At 39.4% G+C, this 23931-nt stretch overlaps 1 protein-coding gene across 1 annotated transcript in view; it reads right to left on the reverse strand.

Moving 5' to 3' along the window:
• Window positions 1–1695: 1695 nt before the first annotated feature.
• RAB8B (RAB8B, member RAS oncogene family) overlaps window positions 1696–23931 on the reverse strand; it is a 56010-nt gene continuing 33774 nt past the window's right edge. Inside the window, exons 2-8 of the mRNA XM_047861554.1 lie at window positions 15855–15915; window positions 13253–13313; window positions 10529–10606; window positions 9226–9315; window positions 7658–7723; window positions 5137–5187; window positions 1696–4292 (exon numbers count right to left, since the gene is read on the reverse strand). Of these exons, the coding sequence (XP_047717510.1) occupies window positions 4200–4292; window positions 5137–5187; window positions 7658–7723; window positions 9226–9315; window positions 10529–10606; window positions 13253–13313; window positions 15855–15915 (500 nt within the window). The 3' untranslated portion in view covers window positions 1696–4199. The remainder of the gene's footprint in view (window positions 4293–5136; window positions 5188–7657; window positions 7724–9225; window positions 9316–10528; window positions 10607–13252; window positions 13314–15854; window positions 15916–23931) is intronic.

Raw genomic sequence — 23931 nt, forward strand, 5'->3', positions numbered from 1 at the left:
ATTAAAAAAAAAAACACAGCATCAGTTATCAGTATACAGTTAATGAATTGGCTTAAACAAGATTAACCACATGACAGGTTCACTTTATCTGCAGGAGCTTTTCACAACAAGCCGTTGAAGCAAAAAAAAAAAAAAAAAAAAAAAAAAAAAAAATGCCGAAACATACACAGTAGGACAATTCTATGGAAAGACTAGATATTTCCCACTAGGGGCATGATTTTAGTCAAATCGTTTATGGCGTTTTGCATTAAAGGAACTACAGTGTCAGCTGCAAACAAACAAAATAAAACCCATCTGTAAGGCCATAGGAATGAATTATAATAATTAAATTCACATTTTAAAAAAGGCAAGAAAATGAAACAAGAAGTTTCTATTAGTTCTTGGCAATAAGAAATGCAATTGCATATGGCACAAGCATTGCAAAAAACAAAGGAAAATTTGAAAATATCCCTAAAATAACTGTTTGCTAATTTTCACTTCTGTAAATTTCAGTCATTTAGAATTTTTTCATATTGACCATGATTCCCATTAATATTATTAGTCTAAAAAAAAAAAAAGACTGATTCTCCTGTAAAATTGTGCTGGGATTTAAATTTTTATTAGCATATCCTGTACCTCTAGGACAAGGAATTTCATTTTTAGACATTCCTTTTTCCTCCTTTCTTTGGATATCACAAGAAGGAAAAGGAATGGTCCTTTCTGTTAAAAGAAAAATTCTAAAAAACCCGACAGCAGAAATGAGTGCTTAAAATCTGAGCTAAGTAAACCAACGTAACGAAATGCTGTTTTAAAATTTGAAGCTCAGAAGTCCATCTTTAAAGATTAAGTACTAAATTTATAAAGGAATCTAAGTCATGAACTAGAAAAGAAAGTCTCCTTAAATGTATCACTTACTGTTCACAGGAAAAACTTTATAAGTCTTAATACAGATTCTCAGCATTCAGAATCCGTAAAATGGAGTTATAATCTCTTACTTAGAAATTTCTGCAAACATTTATCTATATTGCACAGCTAAATTTCTTAATGTAGACAGGGCGAGAATACCTTTTTTGCACTAAGTGGATATGACATGTATGTTCTATTCTAAAGTAAACTATCTCCTACCTCTTCCAATGATGTCTTTAGTCCAAAACAAAACACAAAATCTAAATGGTGCCGGATGCTTAAAGGCTGGCTCACTGTTTTTCTACCAGGTATTAGAATACTAGTTAGCTAAATGAGGTATAATTAAAAAATAGTCCTTCAGAGTAAAGAGTATAGTCTTCGGAACATTTATAACAAAGACCGCACAAAATGCTCACGTAAATAGTAAGAAACCCTGTGGCGCCTCCTAACCGACGCACAGGTGGTTATTTTCTCATAATCTGTATGAAGTAAAACATAGCGAAAATAAATTCCCAGCGAAACGTCTTACAATCAACTGGTTTACATGCTAACTTAGTTACAGCACATTTTCATGGTCTGACATCCTCAGACTCTGTTTGAAAAGGTCTAGTCCAATCATTGTCAAAAATTCGCACACTGACAATAAAGTGCAGCCACCGAACCACTAACTGCTGCCAAAGTCTGCGTGTACCTTTCCCCTAAGACCACAAACATGTTCACGCAAAACTAGATTTCTTCAGTTTCAGCAGGGAACAGACAATTATCTGTCACTAAATTCATCTACAAATAGAAAAAATAATGCACTGTAGGTACATTATGAAGCAAAGTGGAGTATTTATTGGGGCATTTTACCATGCAGAAAGGGAATTTCCTATGGTCTTAGCTCAAATTATATACAATTCAGCAAAGCTACATGTAAGAAAATAGCAAGGACAATTTATTTCTATATAACAGAGCATATATCCCCAAATTGCTGCTACTTCAAAGAGCACTTTTAGACTCATCACTTTTACAGGCTCTTTCAAAGGGAAATTCATGGAGACTAATTATTAACCCATATAAGACAAAAGAAGAGAGAAGGAATAAATCAGAAGCAAAGCATTCTGTTAAAAAAAAAAAAAAAAAAGTCTAACCACAGAAAATGTCAGTTTTGGTTTGCAGACAACCCCTGAGATATAAACCAAAGTGTTAAGACACCAAATAGTCAGAGGTAAATTGCTAGAATTACATTCATACATGGTGTCATAGCACTTGCCTTTTAGAAAGTACTTTGTTACCATTCAGAAAGCTTAACCGCTTGGATATTTTTTCGGAAAATTAGCAAAGACAAGATGTTTCTAAGAAATTATTTTTTCTTTCCAAAAATGTATCTAATTTTAAGACGGAAGATGTACAATCAGCTTTCAATCGAGCAATTACTGATTATACTGGGACACCAGCAGGTGCCTCTAAACCGATAGGTAAATAAAAAAAAAAAAATCAAGAAGGCTGAAATTTGTCAACATTAAGTTTAGCGTATCCATCAAAAATAGCTCTGGTATATTTGCTGCTGCTAAACTGGACGTAAGTTTTCAAACAAGTACTAAATAAAGGTTGACTGGTCCAAGCATTCTAACGCTAGGTCTTAATTTGAAGCACAATGCTCTGTGGTAACAAGCAATCCATTTCCATTTTCCTCTCCACTCTAAACTATCAAGCATGGTGGTACCCTCCATGAAACAAAAAGGACCTAACAGGAAGAGTGATTATTAAGAGAGTTCATTTCCCTAATCACCGATTTATTACTCCCTTCTGTGTTTTGACACGGAAGGCTAGGATAAAAGCAATGTCAAAATTATCTGAATTTGGCACATAAGTTAACTCTAAATACTTTTTTTTTTCTTAAGTGAAGGTTTCATCTACAAAAGGTATATCAGTACCGGTGTTTGGTGAGAAAGGCAGCCAAGCTCTTGGTTGGCGTTGACCCAAACGACTGGACCAAGTTCTGTAACAATGAACCTGAACAGATGGAACTGGGTTCTACGCATTCAACAACAGCTGTTTTAGAATGGAAACCTTACTCATATTTTCTCTAACAAAAGGGCAAGACTTTTCCTAGAGGCTGCACTAGGTCTAGGCCTAATTATCTTTATTTAAAAGAAAAAAAAAAAGAAGCCCAAATAAAACCAGAATAAAAAATCATTATGTTTACCATCACCAAGAGCTATCTCTATTAAATTTATATCAACAAGTTAATCTCTCTCCCTGTAGGTAAGTTTTCTACGAACAAAGGTCTAAATATAATTCTTGTTAACTCTTGTAGACAGGGATTACAGTAGGAACTGGGTATTACAAACGAAACCAGCAAGCTAGGGAGTGAACCTAAGAAAAAAATATATTACATATGCTGATGTGACAGAACAATAGGACGCTGAAATAAAACCCAAATGGTACATCTCTCTGCCTGTATAAAATTCAGCTCAAGAAGTTCACAATTAGAAACAGACAACAATGTTCAAATATGTTATGTTTTAGATAACTGAGCAGTTACAACAGGTCAAAAATAGGAAAGAACAGTGAATACAAACCCCAGGAAAAGTGAGCTTAAGGTGATTTCCAAATGTAGCTTCTACAGATGAGGCAGAGGTAATCAATTGAAAAAGTGATTTCTTCAGCTACCCAAACTCTCTGACCAAAAGGCCAGGAATGAAGCAAAATTCTCAACAATCTGGAGAAATAAACTGCAGCCTCTGATGAATAGATGGACATTTTTATGAACTTTTAAGATGAATTTTATCAGAATTTAATGATTCTTATTGAAGGAAATCACAAACTAGAGCCCTTAAAAAATTCTATCAATGCAATAACATTTGGCCACATGAACCAGACCCAACATCTTTTAGTTTTAGCATATTAATCTCTGCGTTAAATGTTTTACTTTTTTCAAACACCCCCCAAGTGCACAAGTTTGTCTAGAACTTCACAAGGCAAAAGTGTGCAGATACGAGTCTGAGACTGTGCTGTAGCAGGGACAGGCTAACACTGATGTGCAAAGTGAAAAAGAAAGATAGCAGCTTCTGGGACAAACCAAAGAAAAAACAAGTTAAGTCCTGCGTATGTCTCCACTTCATTGCTTCCATGTTTGAAAAAAGGAGCCTGTTATCTTTCTAGGCCACGAGGCTGGAACCCACGTGGCGTTCTGTGTCGAGAAGTCTAGGTTCAGTGGTGTTCTCCGCAGCAGCCGGGCGGTGTGGTTCTGAGGCTGGCTGACCTGTGCTTTCAGAGAAGCCGGAAAGGGTCCTTTAGGTGTGCTGCAGTCTCTCAGAAAGAGTTCATCAAAGTAGCGAGCAACGGAAGAAACTGGTCTTCTTTGATCGGTTTTCTGTTATTTTCACTGGTCCACCTGCCCCTGATGAATTGCTGTCATTCTAAAAAAGGGAAGATAATAAAGTTACCATGCAAATTGAAGTTTCATGGTTTGGATCCAATTATCTAAAAAACACAAATATCAAATAAAACCATAAATGCGTATTCAGTAGAGTTTTTTTATTAGAAAGTAACTCGTTAGGCTCTGGCATTGTTTCTTTGGAAATGGTGGATTCAAACGGGGAAAATATCTTTAGGATGGCACCTTTTATGTTAACAATATATTAGACAGGAAGCTCCTATTTCCAGTTCAGAGAAATTATAGCCAAAGGACTGTAAAATTTCAAGGGTAATGAGGGAAACAATGTTAAGATATTGGTATAGGCAATCCTCTTGTTAGATGTAGGAAGAGTTGGTAACATAAGGTATACAATTATATTCAGGCTTCAGGTTAAAACAAACCTCCAATGTGGTCCTAATGATTCATCACTGAGATCATGTCTAATTTAAGCAAACGTTAACAACTTTAAGATCATAATTGCATATAGGTATAAGTATCTGTCACATGAAAACTAAGCTACATAATTTTATGGCAAAAATTTAATTTGTGTCATTAACATTTTAATTATTCTGGTCAAAATTCCATTAAAGACCACCTTTAAGAGTCAGATGAAAGAACTGAGGCAGCTGTGGTTCAGAAGTAAGAAACGTGAAGAAACAGAAACAAGAATCAAAGCTCAACCAGGTGAATACGTGAGTCCAGAAAAAGAGGAGTCAACGTGAATATATCATAATCAGGCCTATCCTTTTAATCAAATAAAAGCACGAATCAAATTAAACAGCATGAATAAGACCACAAATTTAACAAATAGCATAAGGAAAATACAAATGATAAGTGATACAAACCATTTTTCTGTTGAGTTTTGTCATTATATCCCGTGCAAGTGTAAAAAATGCCTAAAGGTAAACCAAACATTTTATTATTATATGTTTATAGCATATTTTAAAATAGAAATGTGGAATTTTCATTAATTCATTATGAAATATATTATTTGACACCTTTTAATCGAGAAAAGGACATAACTACAATCATAGTACACACTTGAATAGCCTCTTATTTTTCAATGATATCGTAAACACTTTCCAGTGTTATAAAACTGTCATGCATTCACTCACCAAATATTTTCTGCACATAATATCCGGCACAAGTTTCTAATGTGACACTGGCTGAGTTATGGGTAGCTTTCTCGGTGCATCAAGAGCACCTAGTGGGGTGGAGGCTCTAAGTCCCGCCACATCCTCAGAGAGGGACACAGCACCTGGTTTAGGAGATGCTGAATATCTGTTTAATCACTGAATGAATACCTAGAGCTCTAGAATCTGTTTTCCCAAAAACCTCTACCTTTTATCTCCAATCTCCTCCCTTTCAAACTACTTTCACTCTTGTACCGAGAATATATCATCTTCCATGTCTTATCTCAGCTAAATTCCCCACCATGGAAATCAGTTCAAATGGAAGCAGGACAAATCTGACTAATCTCACTTTGTGCCTAGTGTCTCTTGACCCAAACCACACATTTTTTAACTCTATCATCTCTACTTTGTTTCTACAGAGCCAGGACTTTTTCTTTTTTAAGATTTTATTTTTAAGTAATCTCCACACCCAATGTGGGGCTTGAACTTACAACCCTGAGATCAAGATTTCGCACGCTCCACTGACTAAGCCAGCCAGGCACCCCTCTACAGAACCAAGACTCTTAAAGCACCTTCAGTTGTCTCCATGCTAAACCCACTGTTGTCACTTTCTTTGTTCCCAAACACTCCTGATACCCCCAAAGATGTTCAGCAGGATTATGTCCAATCAAGCCAAATAGAAACAATGTGATAACCGCTATCATCACTCATTATCAGTGTTGCACTGTCACACTGGTCACCTGTGGGTCTAAGTTTCTAAAGAAGCCCATCCTAGTTCTTATGACAAGCCAACCGCACTAAGTTAAAGCTCTGGGCAAACTGCTAATTTCTGTAGAACACCTGGTCAGAATAAGCAGCTCAGGCAACTCCTCAGCTCTGTATTTCCATAACTCAAAGCTTGCTCTAAGCCACAGGTGTGAGGAGGGTGCACAAAATGAGACCTACACCTGCTCCATTAAGCCAGGGTATGGAGTTCATTCTGTGAGAGCAATCCTATCTGGGCCATCTCAGTGAACACATTTTCTCCTGTCTCTACCAAAGAAGCTCCCCTTTTTCTGCTTTTTTGTGGCAAGCGGACAGAAGCATTTTTCTGCTTATCTAAGCTTATGTAAATAAATCAAAAGAAGCTTCCTGTTTCCTAACACCCATTAGCCAACCCGGAAAAAAATTAGTTTTATTGAAAACAAAGAAAAAGTTCTGATTAGTGTTCACTGTCAATAAATTCATTTCGATCTCGATTTTTAGCCATAATGTTATGGTGAGTGGCGAGTAGCCTAAGAAATTAAATGTCTACAAAACCATCAACATTATTGTTTATTGAGTTACATGTATTAACGCACATATATCATTTTTGTGAGCAGTTTAAACAATGTTTTTAAAAAAGAAAATATTATCAACAACTCTGCCGGTGATAAATAAAATCTATTCTTAGAAGTCTTTAGATGATTTGATTGTCTTTAACAGTTAACTTACTGAAAATGTATTAAAACTACTCTCTGATAGACACACTTATTTCTACTAAATACTGCTGTGTTATAATGTATCATGCTTAATCTAAGGGAACCTGTTCAATATACGGTTTCTCTCTTGAGAGAGTACCGACATGAAAGTAATTAAGACTCTCCTGCCACAGGCTACCATAGTATGGCAGGAACCATGACAAATGAGCAGAGGACACTATGCTTGGTCAGCGAGTGCAGGATTTCCAGCTTCCCAAACAAAGGGCAAAGGTGCACTTAAATGGAACTTTTACCTTCTGTTCGGTGAATCTTAACTGAGCAATCTCATTATAGCCCACGTGGAGGCTGGGTGCATTTAACAACCTGAGTCCGCATAAAGTGAGAAGTACAGAAGTTCACAAGATGGAGGTGGAGTTCCCACAAGACATTTACTAAGAAAATGACAAGACGGGGTGCCTGGGTGGCTCAGTCGGTTAAGCGTCTGACTTCACCTCAGGTCATGATCTCGCAGTCTGTGGGTTCGGGCCTCGCGTCGGGCTCTGTGCTGACAGCTCAGAGCCTGGAACCTGATTCTGTGTCTCCTCTCTCTCTCTGCCCCTCCCCTGCTCACACCCTCTCTCTCTCTCTCTCTCTCTCAAAAATAAATAATAAAACATTTAACAAAATTAAAAAGAAAAAAAGAAAGAAAATAACAAGTCTTGGAGAGTTGTTTGAACACAGGTACCTAAGCTCTAATGCTACCCCAGAGAAGTCATCAAACATTTCTTTCTTACCTCTTCTACATTTGTACTGGATTTTGCACTTGTCTCCAAGAATTTAATCCCATAGTCAATTGCTAACTGAAAGGCAAACAGAAACATTTAAATTCAGTTCAATTTGCTTCAACATATAAAGCATTTCCATTTTCTAGGTTTCTCAAAGTCCCAAAGGTACGGTATGTAGTTGAGAACTCTTGTGGTTCTCAAATTTCTTTGCTTTCTTCTATTTTTTGAAATGTAGACATCTAACTCATTCATCATAAGTAAAATGGCACTGCTTCCACTCAAAACACCATTTGAGTACTTCTTTTTTTCTATTATACTTCAGTTCTCTAATATACTTACAAGAAAAGCTGTGATGGGCAACTGGGTGGCTCAGTCAATTAAGCGTCCGACTCTTGGTTTCAGCCCAGGTCATGATCTCATGGTTTGTGAGATCAAGCCCTGCATAGAGCTCTGCGCTGATAGCATGGAGCCTGCCTGGGATTCTCTCTCTCTCCCTCTCCCTCTCTCTCTCTCTCTGCCCCTCCCCTATACATGCATACACTCTCTCTCTCTCTCTCTCTCAGAATGAATGAATGAATGAATAAATAAATAAAAGAAGAGGAAGAAGAGGAAGAAGAAGAAGAAGAAAAGAAAAACTATGAAACAGACACTCGCTCCTACCATTAATTTGGGATTCATTGACGTCTTTTATCTGCTCCCAAAGTACAACTCTCCCAACAGTCACTATACGGACTTTTCATTTTTTTTAATAAATTGGTGCATGAGATAATGAAAGCTTAAAATACTAGGTACTCAATGCTTTCGTTTTTATTTGGTTTCTATTTCCATCTACTCCCAAAAAGCTCCCAGTTCATTTAAAATACAAAGACTAAATGAATGTTCATAGGGGAAAAGTTTGCAGTCAGATTTAAAAACAAAATGTATTTTGTATGTATCACTAAAAAAAGGCACAGCAAAATTCCAAGACTTAAAAATTGAAGCCTCTAAGTTAATTTAGAAAATGTTAATTTAGAAAATTTAGAAGTAAATATGTACATATAATAAACGTTTTTGCCTTTTTTGCAGGATGCAAAATAGAGAAATCCCTGTAAATGAGATCCATAGCTTTGATGAGTTACAAGCAGTTTATTCATAATGACCTAAACCTAATGTGTAGTAAAGTAAAATATTCTTAGGAAAAAAAAAGGAACTGGACTATGATTACTATTTAAACTTCGCTTATTCTATTACTTTTACTTGAAGAGAATGATTTACTTGACCTTTAAAACTGGGCATTTTCACACAGATATGGAAGAAATAGCCTGAACTCTGAGCTGTAGGAATCTGAAAAAGGACCAATTTGTATCTCCCAGAAAACAGCAAATTCTTCAGGAATGAGTCATGACTACACATTATATGGGGATGGATCTCGAATACTAATTCACAACATTCAAGTATGGATTACATCTCTTTGTTGTTTTTTAAAGGATTAAAATCACAGATACTTTTCAAACTGAAACCAATAATTAAATAATACTAAGAAAATAAACGCTTAGTGTGAATAGATTCCAATCTTTATGCATTCAGTTCAAATTTACCTTCTCTCCTCTTTCTTTTGACACTTGTCTTTTGTCATTCATATCACACTTGTTACCCAGGATCATTCTTTCAACGTCTGAAGAGGCATGCTGCAGGGAGAAAATAGTACGTTATAAAAAACAGCCTGAGAAAAACACAGGTATTCAATAGACAAATCCTAACCTGTCAGAAACATATCCATAAATTTAATAATAAGACAAGCTTTTACTCAACACAGGGTCTGATTCAGAGGAAAATGTAAAAGATGGGAGGAGGGAAGAGCTACAGCTTAAGAGTCCGTGCTAACTTTTCCCTCAAAGGCTTGCGGTCATTCTCATGCCTTTTTTTTTTTTTTTTAAATTTTTTTTTCAACGTTTATTTATTTTTGGGACAGAGAGAGACAGAGCATGAACGGGGGAGGGGCAGAGAGAGAGGGAGACACAGAATCGGAAACAGGGTCCAGGCTCTGAGTCGTCAGCCCAGAGCCCGATGCGGGGCTCGAACTCACGGACCGCGAGATCGTGACCTGGCTGAAGGCGGACGCTTAACCAACTGTGCCACCCAGGCGCCCCTCTCATGCCTTTTTTTGTACATGAACAAACAGAAATAAAACGGACGGTTAGTCCAACAACAAAACTTCCAAATATTAGTTTAGAAGGAAACTAAAGGATTTAGAAGGATTACCAAATATTAGTAAAGAAGGGGGGAAAAAAAACCCAGTACTGAGTGGGCCAATGAGGAAGGGACTCTGGCTTCTGAACTACTTAAAATATAAATTCATGTAGGTTAATAGAAATGTGTACAAAATGATTTCAAAGTCAGATTGCTTTCTGAAATGTCAAAGACATAAAAACACATCTTAATACCAGTCAATCTGGAATTAAACCAGATTTCAAATACGTGAAGATGGAGAAAATGTTAGAAGGGAAAACTGATAAGACGTTGGAAGAGAGGTATCTTTGCCAGTCCAACGACAAGAAGCTGGGGGTCAGATGTTAAAGCTCTCGGAAGGAGCGCGAGCAAGTCTCTTCTGTTTTCTCATGTGTGAGACGGGGGACTTGGATGAAATTATTTTCAAGATCCGGCCCAAGTTTAGAATTCTGTGAAACTGCTGTCCTGGCTGTACCCCCCCTGTCTGACAGGGTCACCAGGCTGGCAGCACCAGAGATCTCTCCCTCCGTGGTGCTCCTCAGAGCGAGGGGGCCTGACCTGGCCGTGCCCTACTTTGTGGCAGTGCAGCCGCCTCTTCCAGAAACAGAAGGAGCCCTTTAAAGTACTCAGCAGGGCTCCTCCGTAGCATCACCATTCTCTTCCCATACATACCTCTTCAATGTTTCTTATCCAGTTTTTTATATTGTCGAAGGACTTTTCATTTGTGATGTCATAGACCAGCATAATTCCCTGTGACAAGAAAATAACATCTTTATTTAGTACTTCATATACTTAAAGTAATAGAATATAATGGCAGTGTACCTCTACCCTCCAGAAACCATTTTTTGTCCTGTGTCCTTTTTAATGAAATACAATAAAAAATTTAAAGTACAGAGAAGCAAAAATAAATAAATAAATAAATACTTCCATTGTCTCACCATGTAAATAGATAGTCTGTAAACATTTTTACTCTTAACCTTTAATGAATTAGTGATTGCAGTAAAGGTGATACACCCTTTCTACCAGACTTCATGTGATAAGAATCAGCACTAACTGGAGCTAAAAGAGTATTTAAGTTAAAACAGAGATAATAGCATTGAAAGAAAGAGATAATCACTTCTGTTGTCTATTTGTTTATTACAAGTAGAAATGTCTTGCTTCTTACCCCTATACTAAGATTGTAACCATACAATCTTTCAAATTATTTCCTGGGACGTCTGGGTGGCTCAGTCAGTTAAGCATCCTACTTCAGCTCATGTCATAATCTCACAGTTCATGAGTTTGAGCTCCACATCAGCCTCTGTGCTGACAGCTCAGAGCCTGGAGCTTGCTTCAGATTCTGTGTCTCCCTCTCTCTGCCCCTCCCCTGCTCGTGCTCTGTTTCTCTCTCTCTCTCTCTCTCAAAAATGAACAGTTAAAAAAATTTAAAAAGTAAATAAAAATAAAATTATTTCTTTTTTTTAAAGTTTATTTATTTATTTGGGGGCAGGGGGAGGGGGGAACGGAGAGAGCAGGAGAGAGAGAGAGGCCCAAGCAGGCTCCGCACTGTCAGCACAAAGCCTGGTACAGGGCTCAAACTTGAGAACCATGAGATCACGACCTGGGCCAAAAGCCAGACGCTTAACTCACTGAGCTAGCCAGGTGCCCCAAAAAGATAATTTTTAGGGGCACCTGGCTGGCTCAATTGGTAAAGAGTCTTGATCTCGGGATTGTGAGTTTGAGCCCCACGCTGGATGTAGAGATTACTTAAAAATAAAATCTTTGACAATAAATAAATACAATAAAATTATTTCTTTTTATATGGGCTAATCAAAATGTCACTATCATCTACGTAAATCACAGACACTTAAAACAGAATACATTTGTTATACAGGTTTAATGAAAGGCAATGTCATCGTATCTTTAAAGACTCTCACATCTGGTATTTCTAAAAGGCTTATCTTCTAAATGTATCAACCGACGCTTGTAAAATCTGTATCACCAGACCACACTCCTATACTAAGTGCTAGATCTACCCATCTATCCATCCATTCAACAAATATTTAGCGAGCACCCACTATGTGTATGATAACATACTTAGTGCTACCAGCAGTGAACAAGATAGACAAGGCCCCTTCCTTTCAAGCACGGCTAGCAAAGAAAACAATAAACAATAATTATACTAGTAATTATAACTCACCATTGCTATGAAGAAGCATGCAGAGTTTTATATATATATATATATATTTTATATATATATATATATATAAAATATACTTTTTAATGTTTATTTATTTTGAGAGAATGACAGAGCGGGAGCAGGGAGAGGGGCAGAGAGAGAGGGAGACACAGAATTCGAAGCAGGCTCCAGGCTCTGAGCTGCCAGCACAGAGCTCAACATGGGGCTCGAACCCACAAACCACGAGATCATGAGCCCAGCCAAAGTCGGAGGCTGAACGGAAGGAGCCATCCAGGCTCCCCACCATGTAGAGTTTTGAATATGAATGCTAATCTAATCTGGTTGAGGAGATAGGGGTGGTCAGAGAAGGCTTCCCGGAAAGAATGACATTAAAGCCAAGACCTGAGGACTGAGTATCAAACGTGAATTGGGCAATGGGGTTGAGGCAGGGGTGGAGAAAAAACCCACAGTGCCCAACACACAGTAGAAACATTATAAATATCTTGCTGACCAGAAAGGCCCAGAACCCACTGGATCGACTAAAAGAAAGCCATCTTGGTAAGAGTGAACAGATCCAATGGGAGACAAGATGAGGCCAAAGGGACAGACAGGGTCAGGCATGCTTTGGAGACCAACGACTGGATATCAGCTCCCAAATATCCCCTGTCGTCACCAAAAACCCAACAAGTGAACCACCAGGTTGTCTTTGTCCCCTCCAAATCTTCTCTTCCTCTTTGTACTCATTTTGATAAAGAGCAATATAACCCTGCCAGGCCGCCCAAGCAGACCCCTGCGAGTAACCTCCTCACAGCCAGTCAGTCACTAAATCCTATAGGCCCAACAACTGCAATATCTCCCGATTCTGACCCCCGACTCGCACGCATGGCCTTATTCATATTCTCATCTATTAGGCTTTACCTGAATCGCTGGCATTGTCTTTAACTGGTCTCCCAGCTTTCACAAAAATCTACAATTGCTCAGAATGTGTGGAGGAGTTCTCAAACATCTACAGGCTATTGACCTGATTAATATTATGAAGACCAACGGCAAAGCATGCAGTTACTAAACACAGAACATAAAAAAAAACAAAAACAAAACCTTTAAATGTCTTGTTTTCACATCCAAAAATGTATCTCCCCCATTGTACTAGACTCTAGCTTGGATCCTCTCAACTTGACAAATGAATATTCATGTTTTACTTTCACCGGAAGAGTTACAGAACCCTAAAACACACTCACCATGGCTCCTCTATAGTATGCGGTTGTGATGGTTCGAAATCTTTCCTGACCCGCTGTGTCCCTAAAATTTGAAACAAAGGAGAGAGAGGTTTTAAAAGTTATCACCGGCATCACCGAGGAGAGACCTTAAGCTGTGGATATAATTCTGGTCTACTCACAAAGGCAGTGGTTTCAAGGGAAAGGGGAACGAGACGCAGCGGGAGCCTGCTGCCTGTGAGCTGGAGGCGGTGGTGGCCACGGGAGCCTGTCAGGAGCTCACAATGACTTTGGTGGGAAACTTGGTCCTTGATGATAAAAGCAGCAACAGGAAAATACACGGCCCGGCTAGGAACTGGCATATTAGTCAAACACACGTGGGAGAGAACAGAGAATGGTTCTAAATTCTGGGACCCCTGGAGGTAGTTATAATCCTTTCTATAAACGCCTAATGATGAAGGCATCTAGCTCTCTTGACCGAAAGTCTGATTTCTGTACAACGCAAGCAATTGGGCTAGACTTACTACTGTGGAAATTCTGCTCAGCGGAACACACTAAAATGGATCTCCTCGAGCACTTTTTCAGCTATAGAGCCTGGGATTAAATGGGAGCCTGGAGTTTAACACATAGCGGGTGACGATGCTTCCAAAGACTTGAATATATGGACAACGCTTCAAAACTACATAAACTTGAATATATTCTTGCTTTTTAGCTGATGGCATTCTATGAAAACACATCCTGAAATTTTTTTTTCAAATTTCTCATTATGCTTATTGAAGCAATCCCTATAAAGGGAGTCACATTGACTTGATATCTGGGAAAATCAGTATTTCTAAATTTGCCATGAGCCCCAGAACTAATTCACTCCCTGTGCCACTAAGGCAAGTTAAACTGTAGAATTTAATTGCAGGGGAGAGCGAGGCATTTGTGGAAATATACTAGAAATCGAATGCATACCAAACCCAAACAAGAGATGAAGGCCCAAGGGAAATACCATAAATTAGAAACAATAAATACCTTAACATTCATACACACCTTTCCAAATACTTTCCTCTGGTGCTCCCATGATGCCCCCCACCACCCAGTGCAGTGGTAGGATGACCACCATCCTCACTGTGCACGAGAGGCAACAGGCTCAGGTAGGCTAGGGTCTACCACTAAGCCACTAAGCAGCTCGTCGCCTTGAATGACACTGGAGCATCCAGGTCTCAGTTGTTTAGTGCAGGGCCAGGCATCACACCACAGTCACCTTATCCTGCTGTCCTCTCACTGATCAGGCCTAGATACACACGGCACTGGTTTGGTATATGGCAAAGAAATCAGGGGGAAAACAAGCCAAGCACCTTTGAGCCAACTAACCATATTTTGATCTAACACACCGCTGCATTTGGAACCAGCTCTGCCGTGAGGACGGAGGAGAAGCCCTGCCATACTCCATGTTGGTCGTGAAGACTGAATGGAGACTATTTTGCTGCTTGAGAGTATTGATAAATAGTGCCATGATGTTACATGAAGTTCTAATTAGCTGACCGACTGCAGGCTCCTAGAAAGGCTTCTTATTGCTATGGTCAGGACTGTTCGGCACAGAGTCAGAAATTCTCTTGGCTTCCCCCTAAAATTTTTAAAACTATCTTTAAAATATTTGGCCTACTAAACATCAATAGATGAAAAGGGCAACCTGTGGTAACCTTCACAACGTTTCCCAACAAATATACTGGGAACCACTCACTATACTAGGCTAATATATGAAGCTTGACATCCTGCTTCAGATTTGGGTAGCTGTCCCAGCTTTAACATTAACCCAGACAAATGCCCTCAGATGGACTTCACTGCTCTAAGTCCTAGGTTCCTCCTCTGTAAAAGAAGGACTAGTGGTTTCAACATGATGCTCTAGTTCTAGTCTTGTTCTGAGATTCAAGGAAGAAAAAAAGCCTAAGGAAAAAGCTGACATATATTACTTGACTATTTTGCCCTGCCTCCTTCTTAATCTATACTGCTCTAAATTTCTAAGCTTTGTCTACTCTTGTCATTATCACACATTAGATCAGTCCAGTGTTCCTCATTTTTTTATTTAAAGAGGAGAAATACGAAAACAGATTATAAAGTATCAGATCGGGAGGGGAACTCCAATGTCTTCAGTCCAACCAAACAATTTATAAATGATGAAAAACAGGCCCTAACAAGGGAAGGCACAGGTCCAAATCCTCAGATTAGAGGCAGAACCTAGAACCTAGATCTGTACTTCCCACAGAAGAAGCCATTAAGGCTTCTTACTGCCTGAATACTTTTGCCTTATCTGATTTCAAAGCTGCAACAACTACAATGATAACGTGTATGCTCTCTTTAGATTTTAGTTTCCTTCCCTACAAAATTAGTGTTTGTGTAGAATGCGTTCTCAGATCTCCTCCAGCTGTAAGGGTTAGTGGCTTCATTCTTTACCTTCTCATTCTCGGTGGCGACGCCTTTGAATATTTACCCACTTCCCCTTGGTTCTGATAAAGAAAAGACGTTTTAGCGATCACAAGTTACCTCTAACTTACCACAATTCACATTTTTCACATTTCAATTCCCACTTTCAATTCCCACTTAAGGTAGAAACTGTGTATATAATTTTTGTTTTACTTACCATATCTGAAGCTTAATTTTCTTTCCATCTAGTTCTATCGTTCTGATTTTAAAATCAATTCCTGCCAGAAAAAGAAAGAAAGAAACGCTAAATTTCTCCAAATATAATCCAAGTCTTATTAGGAAAAGGACAAAGATTTCTATTGAAAAGAAAAAAAAAGTCTCTCCAACGCACTGGAAAATGTGAACACAGAGAGGGTGTGAATGGTATGTTTCCTCTGAATGCAGGCTGAAGAAAGGAATGCTAATTACTCTGCAAAGAATTCCCACACATGTTAAATGGAACGTATTATATGCCTCATTATTTTGATACAAATGGATCACATCCCTCAAAGTTATATAATTTAGATAGACTGAGAACATGCCATATTTTCCACTTCCTGATATACATATAAACAATGATTCCTACCCCTCTGGCCCATCTTTCCCTAAGAAACACCGTGGGACCTCTTTACAATGTCTTCCTCCGTCTCCTTCCGTTTGTTCTTTGGGATCGGTCACTGGCTAAGGGAAAAAACAAAACCCCAGGCTCCCAAACCTGCCTGTTTGAGCTCAGAGATGGGAAAACCCGCATATTTATTTTACATGGCTGGCAAGTATCTTATGCACATTTTAATAAATGTTTCTTGCATCTTACTGACTGGGCCTGACATAGCTAGAATGGTTTTTAGCCCTGACTGAACTTTAGAAATTACCCGGAGAACTTTAAAAAACTGCTAATGGCTAGGTCTGCTCCTTTCCCCAAATTCTGAGATTCTGACTTAGTTGGTCAAGGGTGGGATCTGTGCACTAGTAATTTTAAAAGCTCTCCAGGTGATTCTAACCTGTAAATAACACTCAAGCGGGACTGTGAGGTAGTTTGCGAAAGTCATTTGGGGCTCTGGCACTTAAACGTTCAACGCCACCCTCACCCATTTCCCCCCCACTATGTAGCTCAAAACTTATTTAGCAATTTCAATTACAAAGAACCACAAAGTCTTTGACAAATATCAGAATGCTCTATCCTTTTACCAGAAATAAGCTGCTACCCTCTGACAGGACAAGTTAATGAAAACAATTCGAACGCAATTTGCTAAATCCTTCATCTGGCCACTGAGCTTTTAGATTTCCCTATTGTTTTGCATCCTGTACAGAATCCCTTAAAAGCAGCCTCCAAGACATTTCAAGAAAATGTCAATTATCCACTATATTGACTTAACCATCAAATGCAGTTATTTGCCGGGGGAAGAGTCTTCAACGGCTAAATTGCTACAATGTTTCTACATATAAACGTTGAGAACACACACAAAGGCTGCCATTTTGAGGCTCATTAAAGTCTCAGTCACTCTCCAGTCATTTAAAACATTTAGGGAGTTTTCTATGGACTCCGCCTTTTGTTTTCTGTAGAAGGACTATCTTTCTGTTATTTGAGGCGGTTCTAACATTATCTGTGAAACTTAACCAGCTTTTCACAATTCAGAGGTTTTCAGCGTTTGGAAGAGTCGTGAGCTGTGGGGGTTAGCTTTTGTTCATGCCGCTGTCAGGAGCCAGGTGAGAGACACGTGCATAGAACACGGTCAAATTAGCTCAACTTGAATGTCACTAAAGATGGAAAATGTCGTTTATACTATTATTGAAAAGCACTGGCCCTGAAAGCCAAAAGACCTAGACTGGAGGTAGGAAAAGGTGAGGGGACCTAATTAGATAAACTAGATAATGTGTCTGAATGTGATTTAGAAACTCTGAAATTCCAGATAAATGTACAATATTACATATTACATATTACATATTCAGATGTCACCTCAATCTTTAAGAAGCTATGGGCCCAACTCCCTCTGCCTGGCAATACGGCCTTTGCCACCAGAGGCACTGCTCCCCTGTTTGCCACCAGAGGCACTGCTCCCCTGACTCGACAACCCTCAGAGCCTCCCTCCACCTGCGGCCTTCTATCTCTCCACGCCACACCTCCTCCCCTCCGCACGTGCAGGGCCACCTCATGCCCGCAGCCTTCCCTGAGGACGCCACCTGTGGGTCCTTCCCCTCCTTCCCCCGCTCAGCTCTCTACTTGGCCACGTCCATCCCTTACATAGCAAGTCCTGGCTTAATCCTGTGTTATTTGGTTTTGTTAACACACTCCTCTGAATTGCTCTCAAATCAAGCAAGGGCTCCAGCCTCTCTTTGCTAGTTAGGTTGCATGCAGAAACAAGCATAGATAATAAAAGGTTAAATACTCTTATGAGAAGAAAGGTTACATTCTACTAAGTGTGAAGAGAATTAAGAAAACCTTGGAAGTTCCAAGTTTTCTTAGCACGCCATAGTAACAATAGTAAGAATGCTAAGAAATCTATTACAATATGAAAATCCAGGTCTTTACATTACAATTAGTTTGATAATAACATCAGTAGACTATATGGTGGATTAACACTCACTTTGACATTTAAAGGAAAGATAACTTCCTGAGACTACTCTAGAATTAGAATAACCAGTCATAATACAGGGATACAATTATATCAATCAGGATGCTTTGGCTGCAAATAACAGAAAGCCCAAATCAAACTAGCTTAAAGTAATTTGTTGACTCATATAACAAGCCCAGTGATGAGTTGGGGTTCAGGAATGACTCAATTCAGTAGTTCCGGCTCATTTGTCTGTACCTCCTTGGGCTCTGCCCTCCTGGGAGTATCAGTTTCATCCCCTGACTGATAACCGTTCCTGACCACCACGGCAATACTGAGAAGAAAAGAGATCATCTTGTGCCTCTCACTTCCAAGTGAGGAAATGTTTTCCCAAAGCCTCCAGCGACCTTTCCGGCATGTTTCACTTCTGGAATTACAACCATGAGAATGTCATGTTCTCGGGACTAATGCTGAGTTCAGAAACCAATCACTGCCATGGGCAGTTACCAAGATTGAATTAATCTAAACTCATCCCTAAATTTAGATTAATCAAAACCCATCCTTGACCCACAAGACTGCTGAAAACAGGAGAGAGTGGAAAAGCTGTTGATTGGTCATTGTTATCTGTCAGAATAATACTCAGATCTACCAATCAGTAGAACTTTATATTCATAGCTATATGAATATCACTATCACTACAACCCTGTCATGAATGTTACTAAGATTAATGATAAGTCTAGGACTTCATCCGGTGTTCAGCCACAAGCAGAAAATATGAAGGAAATAAAAATACAATGAGCAAACCAAGCAGCTGCTATGACCTCTCTGCACTAGACCATGAGCTTCACCGTCCGCGAGTCCCAGCTCCAAAGGACTGGCCTGTGCACCAGGCCCAGATGATTCGAGACCACAAAGAAGGAGGGGGCTGTCTGTCATATCAACAGCAGCAATAACCACCACAGCTCATTCTGGCAGGAAGGGAGCAACTTTTTTTTTTTTTTTTAAAGAACTATACAATCTAAAAAACATAGCTTCTGAAGAGCATTATGTTTAGGGTAAAAAAAAAGCCCTTCACATTTCAATAGCCTTTTAGAAAGCATCATTTCTTGGCAGTACATAATATGATAACTCATGTTCAAAATGATGACCCTGAGTCATCCCAACTCATGAGCAATCCATCAGCCACCAGGCTTCGTGCAGCCTGCCCAGCTGGCCACACAGCCCAACACCTACGTTCAGGAGACAAGACTCCAACACTGTCTCCACGTGTACTAGAATATGCCCCAACAGTAATTTTTTGATGGCTTTAAAGCAGTGCCAGTTTTTGTCATTAATATTTATCTAGTCAATAAAATAGGAAATCTACATTATAAGAAAACATTCCCAAAGGACTCAAAGCCATTTTTATTTTGAATTTATTTATTTATTTATTTAATTTTTTTTTTTTTTTTAAATGTTTGTTTTTGAGAGGGACAGAGACAGAATGCGACTGGGTTGGGGCAGAGAGAGACGGAGGCACAGAATCCGAAGCAGGGCTGCAGGTTCCAAGCTGTCAGCACAGAGCTGCACATGGGGCTCGAACTCACGAGCTGAGCCGAAGTCAGATGCTCAAACGACTGAGTCACCCAGGCGCCCCTTTGTTTTGAATTCACACACACACACACACACACACACACACACACACACACACACATTTTTTTTTTTCTGAGTTGATTCTCATGCTAAACAGTTATTCATAACTGATATATACATTATAAGGAACCAGGAAAACTAGCGTGAAAGGAACCATAGAATTCTAGGCTTGGAAAGAATCTTAGAGATGGATTAGTCAGTCCTCCCGGTGTGCCTAAGAAAACTGAGGCCCAGGGAGACATAGCAATTTATCCAGATTGGCAAAGACTAATTGAAAAGGGGTTAAAATCAAACTTGGCGTTTAAAGATCAGGCCTTCCCAAAGAGATGTGTACGAGAATGGCCATGTCTCCCTGGGGAGGCCTGCTCTTTAAGGGTCTATGGCATAACACTAGTGACAATGGCGGTGTCCAGCAGTGGGAGAATCCCTTGGTACAGAGGGTCCATCCAGGAGCAGTAAACAAGAGTCACACGAATCAACATGAGTGAACCTAAAAACATAATATGAAGTGAAAAAAGCGACTGCAGAAATTTCTCACAGTCAAACCATGCCTACAAAATTTCAAAAACACCAAAAACTGTACTATGTATCATTTGTATACACATCTATGTGTAATTAAAGTATAAAACACATACATGAGAATGACTATCAACAAAATCAGTATCGCTGTTACCTCTGGAGAGAAATGGAAGAGGAGGGATTAAGGAGAGGTTCAGAGGGACTTCAACTCTGTCATTTATTATTTCTAAAACTCAGTAGTGGTACCTGGATGCGGAAGTGTTTTATATGAGGTGTACTTTTGTATGCCTGAAATTGTTCATAATTTTTAAGAAGGAGTAGTTATTTAAAAAAACGACATCTGGAGACTCTCATTCATTAATAATAGCAGAAAAATCAAACCAAATTTAGAGATGAAAGGCAACTTAAAAATCTTCGTGGGAGGTGGCAGGGGTGTGGGGGAAGCAGGCGTTACCCCACCCCACACTGCTCAATATACAGAGGGCCTGGGAGCCCTTGGTGACCAAACATGAGTGATAGCAAGATTAGATCAAGGTCAGAAAGTGAGGGGGCAGATCAGGGCCTTGGGGCAGCAAGGAGTGCTAGCCACTCAGATTTCAGGCAGGGGTTCAGGAGCATTTCCTTCCCTGCCTGGAGGGAAAAAAAAAAGATTCTCTTTCGGCTAAGAATAATGAAAGAATACACATTTGGTCTCTGTTGGGAGTGGCACTCCAGGAGAGGAACAAAGGAAGGAGTTCTGATTTTCCATTCTTTTGGGAGAAGGAAGAGGATAGCCTCCCTCCCCGCTCAGGATGGGGGAAGGGGCTATGCCCTGCACCTCTGAAGAGAAGGTAAAGTTGTACTTGAGGTCTCTGCATTGTCCAGGGCGACCCACAGGAACAAGAGCTGGCAGAGACCTGGCAGGGAGGCTCCAGGGAGGGATATGGTGTGAGCACTTGGCCTAAAGCACTGCTTATCAGATATTTCTCAGAAACCAGTAGTATAGTTGGAGGCAGTTGGAGGGAGGGCCTGGCCAGCAGAACAGAGGGAAGGAACCTTTGAACTCAACCCAAGCCCCCAGTTAATAGACTTAGCAGGGCACGGAGCTTGGAATGAGCAGCACTAGGCCACCCTTCATTCCACAAATTAGGTCTAATTTAACATGGAGAGGAATAGATTGACAAAATTATTTTACACAATGTCAAACTAGTCAGCCAACAGATGTTTTATTTACTATCATAACCTTTTTCTGCTTCAAGAGAATAGGGAGGTTGCCCTGGGTTTGTGAAAGGGTGAAAGGACACCCTTTGCTGGGGTGTGGAAAGGGTATGAAGAAGGACTATTCCTGGCCTTTGGAACGCCAGGGCCAACCAGTTGTCCTGACCTTCAGCATCACTGTGATCGGATGCATTTTTGCCCTGTGGGTACTGTAGCTTAGAACACACACAGCTAGGGGTGCCTGGGTGGTTCAGTCGGTTAAACCTCTGACTTGGGCTCAGGTCATGATCTTGCGGTCTGTGACTTCCAGCCCCGTGTCAGGCTCTGTGCTGATAAATAAGCTCTAGGGGCACCTGGGTGGCTCAGCTGGTTGAGTGACCGACTTCAGCTCGGGTCATGATCTCACGGTCCATGAGTTCGAGCCCCACGTTGGGCTCTGTGCTGACAGCTCAGAGTCTGGAGCCTGCTTCAGAATCTGTGTCTCCCTCTTTCTCTGCTCCTCCCTACCTCTCTCTCTCTCTCTCTCTCTCTCTCTCTCTCAAAAATAAATAAACATTTAAAAAAATGCAAATTCCCCCAACCCATGCAATCTGAAATTCTGGGGGGCAGAAACCTGGAGTAATTTGTTAAAGAAAAAAAAGAAAAAAGAAGTACACACATAGCTCTCTCTTCTACCTTGGAACCGTCTTGGGTTACTTGGGGAAGTCAGCTCACCCAGGAAAATCAGGGATGGAGAAGCAGCAGGGACCTTCAACTGATGTGTTCCACACCCGGTTCCCACTCAAGTTCTTTTATAAAAAGTCCACTCTGGCTGCAGCCAAGAGATCCATGAAAAAAAAAAAAAAGAAGTCCTATTTCTGGGACATTCAGTCCTTCAATGAATGACAGCAATGCAAGATTCCAAAGCTGAGTTTACTCACAGTGCCAAACATACATACATATATCAACAGCCAAAAAACAACGGGGTATCTATCCCCTTTGACCCACTTTAAGAAGCAGAAGTCCAATACTGCACTTTCACAATGAAACGGGGGGGGGGGGGGGGGGGGGAATGTACTTTGTTTCAAAAGTACATCTGGAAACATCTGTGATCCCAGGCTATCGGAATATGGGTTATGTGGTTGGTCTATTTACATTTCAGAGATATTCCAGAAATAGAAGAAAGTTTCCCAAATATTGAAATCCACTTTAAAGAAATGCTACATCCACTTCCTCACTTGAGATTGTTATTATTAATGATAAAGATGCAGTGTAGACAGATAATGCCAGTTTTGAAACTTTGACAACCTCATCTTGCTTATGCTTTTTTTGTGTGGACTTTCAAACATGGAGCTTAATGAGATTTTAGAGTAGCTGACTTTAGGACAAATAGCTAAAATCTCTAATTAGAAAAATAGGTTACTGAAATAGGAAAAAATAAGAATCATAGATGGAAGCTTTAAAATATTTTTTTTTCCAAAATAAAAAGGACTTGGAGAAAATGAATAAAAGTAAAAATAAAGTGAAGAATGTTACTTAGATGGAACGAGAGGAGGTCAAGGCATTGTTCTTTTCTAAATACACATTCTGTAAGTTCACAGAAGTATTTTCGCCAAGGACCAATTTTGCTGCATATATTTAGAATCATTTAATTTTTTATTTTGTTTATATTCAAATTTACAATCTGGTTTCTTTTTTGAAAATCAGAAAGCCTAAAATTTAGGACGAAAAAAAAACATTGAAAAGTAAGCTTAGAAGGCATTTAACAACAGTTTCAAATGATCACTGGCAGCCAAATATGTTAGTTTTGTTATATCCAACATAGGAAAAAGAGGATTTTTTTTTTTTTCAAACGTGGACTTACACGGGTCTGCAAATATAAGCTGCTCTTAGAAAAGACAACTAATATGCCAAAAGAAGACAGAGGTGTTCAGATTTCTTTGGTTCTTCTATTCTGTGAATAGGAAGCAGTAAATTAAAACTCTTTTATGGTATAAATAGTGACACATATTACTCCTTTTTGCTGAAAAAGGTGCATGCACATCTTTACACTGTTTTAAAATTTTCTACTTGTTACTGAATTAAACTCAACTCTTGGCATTCTTGGCATAAGACAGCTGTACCCATACAATTTGATCATACCAACAAAAGATAAACTCGTAAACTAATTCTAGAAATTAGGAAGAATTTACTTTTTTGAGCCATATACATATGTGCAACAGATGCAAAAATTGTGCAGATAGGAATAGTTTTATGTAAGGTCTGTATTTGAGAGTCTCAAAGGGCTTCGTAGATTAAATTATAATGATTTAATTAACTCTTAACATGTCTTTGGGAAATTATAGGGCAAAATAACAAATTATTATATATACCAAG

Source organism: Prionailurus viverrinus, chromosome B3 (assembly GCF_022837055.1).
Source record: "Prionailurus viverrinus isolate Anna chromosome B3, UM_Priviv_1.0, whole genome shotgun sequence".
Classification (NCBI taxonomy): Eukaryota; Metazoa; Chordata; class Mammalia; order Carnivora; family Felidae; genus Prionailurus; species Prionailurus viverrinus.